The sequence below is a fragment of the Oncorhynchus nerka genome, linkage group LG18 (assembly GCF_034236695.1).
Source record: "Oncorhynchus nerka isolate Pitt River linkage group LG18, Oner_Uvic_2.0, whole genome shotgun sequence".
Lineage (NCBI taxonomy): Eukaryota > Metazoa > Chordata > Actinopteri > Salmoniformes > Salmonidae > Oncorhynchus > Oncorhynchus nerka.
Window position 1 is genome coordinate 76,375,500 of NC_088413.1, and position 10,216 is coordinate 76,385,715.

The 10,216-nt window shown below is 41.1% G+C and overlaps 1 protein-coding gene across 3 annotated transcripts in view; it reads right to left on the minus strand.

Annotated features, from left to right (window-relative positions):
- The window catches only part of LOC115146525 (G-protein coupled receptor family C group 6 member A-like), a 36,054-nt gene extending 26,345 nt beyond the window's left edge, over positions 1-9,709 (minus strand). For 2 of the 3 annotated variants that reach the window (XM_065004354.1, XM_065004353.1), the window contains exons 1-4: positions 9,354-9,709; positions 8,332-8,674; positions 6,592-6,638; positions 5,839-6,124 (exon numbers count right to left, since the gene is read on the minus strand). In XM_065004354.1, the coding sequence (XP_064860426.1) occupies positions 5,839-6,111 (273 nt within the window). In that variant the 5' untranslated portion in view covers positions 6,112-6,124; positions 6,592-6,638; positions 8,332-8,674; positions 9,354-9,709. The remainder of the gene's footprint in view (positions 1-5,838; positions 6,125-6,591; positions 6,639-8,331; positions 8,675-9,353) is intronic. The other variant, XM_065004355.1, reaches the window with a different exon arrangement.
- Positions 9,710-10,216: the final 507 nt, after the last annotated feature.

Genomic DNA, 10,216 nt, shown 5'->3' on the forward strand with positions numbered 1-10,216 from the left:
TAGTCACTACATCAAGGGTTAGGGTTAGTCACTAGATAAAGGGTCAGTCACTACATCAAGGGTTAGGGTTAGTCACTACATCAAGGGTTAGGGTTAGTCACTACATCAAGGGTTAGGGTTAGTCACTACATCAAGGGTTAGGGTTAGTCACTACATCAAGGGTTAGTCACTACATCAAGGGTTAGTCACTACATCAAGGGTTAGTCACTACATCAAGGGTTAGAGTTAGTCACTACATCAAGGGTTAGTCACTAGATAAAGGGTTAGTCACTACATCAAGGGTTAGTCACTACATCAAGGGTTAGTCACTACATCAAGGGTTAGGGTTAGTCACTACATCAAGGGTTAGGGTTAGTCACTACATCAAGGGTTAGTGTTAGTCACTACATCAAGGGTTAGTCACTACATCAAGGGTTAGGGTTAGTCACTCCATGAAGGGTTAGTCACTATATAAAGGGTTAGTCACTATATAAAGGGTTAGTCACTATATAAATGGTTAGTCACTACATCAAGGGTTAGTCACTACATCAAGGGTTAGTCACTACATCAAGGGTTAGTCACTACATCAAGGGTTAGTCACTACATCAAGGGTTAGTCACTACATCAAGGGTTAGGGTTAGTCACTACATCAAGGGTTAGTCACTATATAAATGGTTAGTCACTACATCAAGGGTTAGTCACTACATCAAGGGTTAGTCACTATATAAAGGGTTAGTCACTACATCAAGGGTTAGTCACTACATCAAGGGTTAGTCACTACATCAAGGGTTAGTCACTACATCAAGGGTTAGTCACTACATCAAGGGTTAGTCACTATATAAATGGTTAGTCACTACATCAAGGGTTAGTCACTATATAAAGGGTTAGTCACTATATAAAGGGTTAGTCACTACATCAAGGGTTAGTCACTACATCAAGGGTTAGTCACTAGATAAATGGTTAGTCACTATATAAAGGGTTAGTCACTACATCAAGTGTTAGTCACTACATCAAGGGTTAGTCACTACATCAAGGGTTAGTCACTACATCAAGGGTTAGTCACTAGATAAAGGGTTTGGGTTAGTCACTAGATAAAGGGTTAGGGTTAGTCACTATATCAAGGGTTAGGGTTAGTCACTAGATAAAGGGTTAGTCACTAGATAAAGGGTTTGGGTTAGTCACTACATCAAAGGTTAGGGTTAGTCACTACATCAAGGGTTAGGGTTAGACACTACATCAAGGGTTAGGGTTAGACACTACATCAAGGGTTAGGGTTAGACACTACATCAAAGGTTAGGGGTAAACACTACATCAAAGGTTAGGGGTAAACACTACATCAAAGGTTAGGGTTAGACACTACATCAAAGGTTAGGGTTAGACACGACATCAAGGGTTAGGGTTAGACACTACATCAAGGGTTAGGGTTAGACACTACATCAAGGGTTAGGGTTAGACACTACATCAAGGGTTAGGGTTAGACACTACATCAAGGGTTAGACACTACATCAAAGGTTAGGGTTAGACACTACATCAAGAGTTAGCGTTAGACACTAGATAAAGGGTTAGTCACTAGATAAAGGGTTAGGGTTAGTCACTAGATAAAGGGTTAGTCACTAGATAAAGGGTTTGGGTTAGTCACTAGATAAAGGGTTAGTCACTACATCAAGGGTTAGTCACTACATCAAGGGTTAGTCACTACATCAAGGGTTAGTCACTACATCAAGGGTTAGTCACTATATAAAGGGTTAGTCACTACATCAAGGGTTAGTCACTACATCAAGGGTTAGTCACTATATAAATGGTTAGTCACTATATAAATGGTTAGTCACTACATCAAGGGTTAGGGTTAGTCACTACATCAAGGGTTAGTCACTACATCAAGGGTTAGGGTTAGTCACTAGATAAAGGGTTAGTCACTACATCAAGGGTTAGGGTTAGTCACTACATCAAGGGTTAGGGTTAGTCACTAGATAAAGGGTTAGTCACTACATCAAGGGTTAGGGTTAGTCACTAGATAAAGGGTTAGTCACTACATCAAGGGTTAGGGTTAGTCACTACATCAAGGGTTAGGGTTAGTCACTACATCAAGGGTTAGGGTTAGTCACTATATAAAGGGTTAGTCACTACATCAAGGGTTAGGGTTAGTCACTACATCAAGGGTTAGTCACTACATCAAGGGTTAGGGTTAGTCACTACATCAAGGGTTAGGGTTAGTCACTACATCAAGGGTTAGGGTTAGTCACTACATTAAGGGTTAGGGTTAGTCACTCCATGAAGGGTTAGTCACTATATAAAGGGTTAGTCACTATATAAATGGTTAGTCACTACATCAAGGGTTAGTCACTACATCAAGGGTTAGTCACTACATCAAGGGTTAGGGTTAGTCACTACATCAAGGGTTAGTCACTATATAAATGGTTAGTCACTACATCAAGGGTTAGTCACTACATCAAGGGTTAGTCACTACATCAAGGGTTAGTCACTACATCAAGGGTTAGTCACTACATCAAGGGTTAGTCACTAGATAAAGGGTTAGTCACTACATCAAGGGTTAGTCACTACATCAAGGGTTAGGGTTAGACACTACATCAAGGGTTAGGGTTAGACACTACATCAAGGGTTAGGGTTAGACACTACATCAAAGGTTATGGGTAGACACTACATCAAAGGTTAGGGTTAGACACTACATCAAAGGTTAGGGTTAGACACTACATCAAGGGTTAGTCACTACATAAAGGGTTAGTCACTACATCAAGGGTTAGTCACTACATCAAGGGTTAGTCACTACATCAAGGGTTAGTCACTACATCAAGGGTTAGTCACTACATCAAGGGTTAGTCACTACATCAAGGGTTAGTCACTACATCAAGGGTTAGTCACTACATCAAGGGTTAGTCACTATATAAATGGTTAGTCACTACATCAAGGGTTAGTCACTACATCAAGGGTTAGTCACTAGATAAAGGGTTAGGGTTAGTCACTAGATAAAGGGTTAGGGTTAGTCACTAGATAAAAGGTTAGTCACTACATCAAAGGTTAGGGTTAGTCACTACATCAAGGGTTAGGGTTAGACACTACATCAAGGGTTAGGGTTAGACACTACATCAAAGGTTAGGGGTAGACACTACATCAAAGGTTAGGGTTAGACACGACATCAAGGGTTAGGGTTAGACACGACATCAAGGGTTAGGGTTAGACACTACATCAAAGGTTAGGGTTAGACACTACATCAAGGGTTAGGGTTAGTCACTACATCAAGGGTTAGGGTTAGTCACTAGATAAAGGGTTAGTCACTACATGAAGGGTTAGGGTTAGTCACTACATCAAGGGTTAGTCACTACATCAAGGGTTAGGGTTAGTCACTACATCAACGGTTAGGGTTAGTCACTAGATAAAGGGTTAGTCACTACATCAAGGGTTAGGGTTAGTCACTACATCAAGGGTTAGGGTTAGTCACTAGAAAAAGGGTTAGTCACTACATCAAGGGTTAGGGTTAGTCACTAGATAAAGGGTTAGTCACTACATCAAGGGTTAGGGTTAGTCACTACATCAACGGTTAGGGTTAGTCACTAGATAAAGGGTTAGTCACTACATCAAGGGTTAGGGTTAGTCACTACATCAAGGGTTAGGGTTAGTCACTAGATAAATGGTTAGGGTTAGTCACTAGATAAAGGGTTAGTCACTACATCAAGGGTTAGGGTTATTCACTAGATAAAGGGTTAGGGTTAGTCACTAGATAAAGGGTTAGTCACTACATCAAGGGTTAGGGTTAGTCACTAGATAAAGGGTCAGTCACTACATCAAGGGTTAGGGTTAGTCACTACATCAAGGGTTAGGGTTAGTCACTACATCAAGGGTTAGGGTTAGTCACTACATCAAGGGTTAGGGTTAGTCACTACATCAAGGGTTAGTCACTACATCAAGGGTTAGTCACTACATCAAGGGTTAGTCACTACATCAAGGGTTAGAGTTAGTCACTACATCAAGGGTTAGTCACTAGATAAAGGGTTAGTCACTACATCAAGGGTTAGTCACTACATCAAGGGTTAGTCACTACATCAAGGGTTAGGGTTAGTCACTACATCAAGGGTTAGGGTTAGTCACTACATCAAGGGTTAGTGTTAGTCACTACATCAAGGGTTAGTCACTACATCAAGGGTTAGGGTTAGTCACTCCATGAAGGGTTAGTCACTATATAAAGGGTTAGTCACTATATAAAGGGTTAGTCACTATATAAATGGTTAGTCACTACATCAAGGGTTAGTCACTACATCAAGGGTTAGTCACTACATCAAGGGTTAGTCACTACATCAAGGGTTAGTCACTACATCAAGGGTTAGGGTTAGTCACTACATCAAGGGTTAGTCACTATATAAATGGTTAGTCACTACATCAAGGGTTAGTCACTACATCAAGGGTTAGTCACTATATAAAGGGTTAGTCACTACATCAAGGGTTAGTCACTACATCAAGGGTTAGTCACTACATCAAGGGTTAGTCACTACATCAAGGGTTAGTCACTACATCAAGGGTTAGTCACTACATCAAGGGTTAGTCACTATATAAATGGTTAGTCACTACATCAAGGGTTAGTCACTATATAAAGGGTTAGTCACTATATAAAGGGTTAGTCACTACATCAAGGGTTAGTCACTACATCAAGGGTTAGTCACTAGATAAATGGTTAGTCACTATATAAAGGGTTAGTCACTACATCAAGTGTTAGTCACTACATCAAGGGTTAGTCACTACATCAAGGGTTAGTCACTACATCAAGGGTTAGTCACTAGATAAAGGGTTTGGGTTAGTCACTAGATAAAGGGTTAGGGTTAGTCACTATATCAAGGGTTAGGGTTAGTCACTAGATAAAGGGTTAGTCACTAGATAAAGGGTTTGGGTTAGTCACTACATCAAAGGTTAGGGTTAGTCACTACATCAAGGGTTAGGGTTAGACACTACATCAAGGGTTAGGGTTAGACACTACATCAAGGGTTAGGGTTAGACACTACATCAAAGGTTAGGGGTAAACACTACATCAAAGGTTAGGGGTAAACACTACATCAAAGGTTAGGGTTAGACACTACATCAAAGGTTAGGGTTAGACACGACATCAAGGGTTAGGGTTAGACACTACATCAAGGGTTAGGGTTAGACACTACATCAAGGGTTAGGGTTAGACACTACATCAAGGGTTAGGGTTAGACACTACATCAAGGGTTAGACACTACATCAAAGGTTAGGGTTAGACACTACATCAAGAGTTAGCGTTAGACACTAGATAAAGGGTTAGTCACTAGATAAAGGGTTAGGGTTAGTCACTAGATAAAGGGTTAGTCACTAGATAAAGGGTTTGGGTTAGTCACTAGATAAAGGGTTAGTCACTACATCAAGGGTTAGTCACTACATCAAAGGTTAGGGTTAGTCACTAGATAAAGGGTTAGTCACTAGATAAAGGGTTAGGGTTAGTCACTAGATAAAGGGTTAGTCACTAGATAAAGGGTTAGGGTTAGTCACTAGATAAAAGGTTAGACACTACATCAAGGGTTAGGGTTAGACACTACATCAAAGGTTATGGTTAGTCACTACATCAAAGGTTATGGTTAGTCACTACATCAAGGGTTAGGGTTAGACACTACATCAAGGGTTAGGGTTAGACACTACATCAAAGGTTAGGGTTAGACACTACATCAAAGGTTAGGGTTAGACACTACATCAAAGGTTAGGGTTAGTCACTACATCAAGGGTTAGGGTTAGACACTACATCAAAGGTTAGGGTTAGACACTACATCAAAGGTTAGGGTTAGACACTACATCAAAGGTTAGGGTTAGACACTACATCAAAGGTTAGGGTTAGCATACCTGAGCCACTAAAGGTAGAGCTAGTAGACGGGCAACAGCTATTGACTTCTCAGAATACCTCTCCCCAATTACCACTTTAACATGTGGTGTGGTTACATTAGGCTTCACCCCCTGCCCCTGGATGTCCTCCATCATGCTCAGTGTTGCTCTGATGGCATTTGTTACATCCCCACAGGTGTCGTATATTTCGTATCCGACACTCACATTGGGCAACATCTGAGACCTGTTTATCTCTTGGATGGCATAAATCATCACTTGCGATCGGAGGAACATCTGCACGTCGTAACTGCAAACATTATACAATTAGAATGGTTTGGAATAGCGTACTGTACGTTCTAGTTGCAGTCTTCTAGTTACATAGCATTCTAGTTACATAGCATTCTAGTTACATAGCATTCTAGTTACATAGCATTCTAGTTGCATAGCATTCTAGTTGCATAGCATTCTAGTTACATAGCATTCTAGTTGCAGTCTTCTAGCTACATAGCATTCTAGTTGCAGAGCATTCTAGTTGCAGAGCATTCTAGTTGCAGAGCATTCTAGTTGCAGAGCATTCTAGTTGCAGAGCATTCTAGTTGCATAAAATTCTAGTTGCATAGAATTCTAGTTGCATAGCATGCTACAGTAGTTGCAGTCTTCTAATTACATGGAATTCTAGTTGATAGCATTCTAGTTTTGACAGCAAAGGTACACATTACCTACAAAGACACAGCACTTATTGATGACGCTCATTGATGTTCACTGTATACTCACTCAATGCACGTCTTTTGCGGAGGAATCGTGGACCCATTAGTTTTCACCTGCAGGTAAACAGGAAAAAGTCCACCCACAACAATGTCACCAGGGACATAAATACGACGAGGATTGTTGTTGACTGAACAAGAAGGTCCCGAGAATATTGAGGTTACAGTCACAATTAAGAGCAACAAGACCCACATTGTGTATTTACTGTAGACTGGTGCTGAGGTCCTGTCTGTGTAATAACTATGTGTCACTCCCTGTCTATTGAAGACCTGTATATGACAGAGGAAGTTTGAATATTTGCATACAGACTACAAATAGAATTCAGAGTAACAGCCTTGTCTGTTTGTTTTCTAAATAAGGCAATGAAATGAATGTGTAGTTCTTATCTATGAAGATGAAAGGAAACCAAAACACTTGTAGAATAAAACCCAGCAATTTATAATAGTATTAATGATGTATTCTTTAGGTTCTCAATATGAAACTTCTGGTTTGTGGTTTGTTTACAACCATTGTCATTTTCTAAGCACTCGTATTCAGTTTTTTGAGGGGGCTTTCTAGACACAAACCAACAGGATAATTGCCTTGTTCAAGGGCACAGCGGCAGTCGGTTTGGAATCTGACACCAGTATCCCCTCAAATGCCAGTTGAGTGTGTCAGTGTGTTATTTTTTAGTACTGTAGCAAGATGACTTTTGAAAAGGTTAAAGAGGGACTTGACTTGCAGGATCCGGGTAGAAGTAAATGTTTTAGTACAGAGTTTTGGGGTACAATGGTGTAAATAATGTGTAACTCGGCTATCTTGCAGTGACTGTGTCTGTTGGAACTGCTGGCATTCTCACTCGAACCAATGGCTGGAAACACTTGCCCGGAAAACAAAGAGAGAGGAGAGACAGTAGCACAGCTACCACAGGCCATCTGAGTAGTGACAGCTGGTTTGTCTGTGACCAATCCTTGTCTGGCATGGTTGGAGATGGTTATGCTAAGGGAGATTTGCAGTAACTCAAGAGACAGGAGTAGTTGTCATTCTTACACGACGTTCCATCATAACAGCTCTTCAGAGCACCTGGTTAAATAGTGTTTAGGAGTGCTTTTCCATGGTACAAATAGTAAGAAATAGATGTCATTGTTGGATTTCTGGGGATTGTGTTTAATTTACTGTAATCTTAAATAGAAATACTGAACTATTTTAACATGGTTTATTTTAAGCTAATTTCCCTATGGCGGACAGAACGTGTTGCTACATTACACTGACTAATGTTTTCTTCTCCACAATAATTACAGGAAATACACATCCCTTTTTACTTCAGATTAGTGATGTTTGTAGAAAAGTTTACAGTCGTCACAATCTCACAAAATCGATTGCTTAAAACAGATCAATATCTTTGGTTTAGCTCCAGTGTTTTTCTCATGTGCACCTGTCTGTAGATGATCTCTGACCTCCGCTGTGATTTTCAGACCATGGAGGCAATCTTTTTTATTTTAGGGCTCCTCGTATGAATGTCTCTGGCATAGGTTTTTAAGCTATCATTCAAATGAAAACCGACCCCTTTTTGTCACGTATCCACCCCCAGGCTGCCCTGCATCACGCACACCTGCCTTTCCTTGTCACGCACATCAGTGTTGTTGGACTCACCCGTGATCTATTTATTTCCTTCCCTATATTTGTCCGTTCCCCAGCTCTGTATTGATTGTCTTTTGTCTCTGTTCCTGTCTCGTGTCCGTTATTTATTAAATGTTTGACTCCCCGTACCTGCTTCGTCTCAGCCAGATCGCCAGTTTTTGTTCGCCCAGCCGGTCCAGGAGTTTTTTTGTTTTGTTTTGTTGGTGACGTCGGGGTGGATTCCGCCACGGATGGAACCGGGGGTACCTAAGCCAGCCCGTCGGGCATCCACGCCCTGGCTGGCCCGAGAGGTTTACTTTCCTCGGTCGGCTCCGCGGCATCCTCTCTGCAGCGGGATCGTCAGGCTCCCATGCCTCAGCCAACTCGCCAGGCTCTTACGCTCCTGCTGGTTCGTCGGGCTTCCACGCCCCAACCGGCTGGCCCAGCGCCCATGTCTCGGCTGGTTCGCCCAGGTGGGAGGCCGGGTGGTGCCCTAAGAGGGGGGTGTACGGTCACGTCTGCTCCCGCAGTACCCATGAACACAAGTTTGACACATAAGTGTGTCGGGAGTAATTTGTATGCCTTCGTCTTCAAAATATCACAGTTTATTTCAGCATATTGATTATGAATTTAGACATTTAAAACCAGTGTTTTGACACCCGGCTATAACTCAAAAATACACGAAAACAGAATATAAACGGTAATTTTAACAATTTTTCAACAGCATTCTATTTAATCCAGTAAAAGCTACCGAATGAGCCCCAAAAAATGTCGTTTGATTTATTGATATTATTGAAATCGTGAAAATACGTTTGTCTTGCCTGTCAGAAACCACAACACAGCATGTCAATCGAACATACTACTAAGACCCAACACGGTATTTCTTGAAGCTTAAAGCTACTGTATATTCACAATTACCAAAGTTTGAAACCGTAAATGATTAAACTTCGCAAATGTTTTAAAACTTTAAATGCGTTATGAAATAATGACATGAATGATTTTAGGGCAGGTTGTCAGCTCTATCTGCCCGGACGCTAACTGCCAATCATGATAAGAACCCGGCCGGTTAGGGTAAGTTCGAGATTTCCCCGTCTGCCCTTACGCTAACTCACCAAGACCACCCAACCTGTCTATTAGGTTAGGTTCAAAACAAAGAAATCAAAACGTCTTACCTGCGTGAACATCTGTAGGATGATTTTAAAGAGTAGCTTTATGGTAAACTCCGTTCCCTTCTTTGTCAATTACACACGCTGTGCTGTTCATCAGTCTCTTCCTATCACGAGACAATTTACAATATTGTCACCCATCAGACTTGTCAATTTAGGCTACATCTATAATTATGATGGGCCAGTGGTCGCTCAGTCCTTCTGGGGGGACTGTGAAACTGTGGATGCCACCGATAGACTTATTTAGAAAAATGTCAAGGACGGAGGTGGACATGACTTTAAAATTGTAATGACATTAACATTTTAAATATGTTCCAAAGACATCGGCAGCTGTTCTAGCGTTAAACAATTGCAGCCATGGTTGCCAATTGGTTGTCAACAGCCTTTTTGGCTAATTGTAGTCTTTTGACTGTTAACAAACCGGAATCTCTAAAGTTGTCAAAAGTGAGGCATGCAGCATGCAACTAACTGCCCGCACCTTACCGCATTTGACCACTTCCTGTTTTTTGCTGTTTAACAGGAAACCAGACTTCTTAGGAAACCAGTTTAAGCAAAGATTGTCTATTAAATTGACAAGATAGTCAAGTAACCGCTCTAATTATGGAAATACATGTCCTCAGATGGAAGACAGGCAAGAGAAGGCGAGATCAGGCGGGACTATTCCAGCCAATGAGAGGACAGATACGCGTGTGAACAGCAGGCCATGGAGATAGACATTGTATATAGACATAATAGGACATTTGAAATATATTTAATATTTTTTAACTTTTGTGAGTGTAATGTTCAATTTGGTTTTTATTTCACTGTTGTTTATCAATTTCACATGCTTTGGCAATGTAAACATGTTTCCCATGCCTATAAAGCCCCTT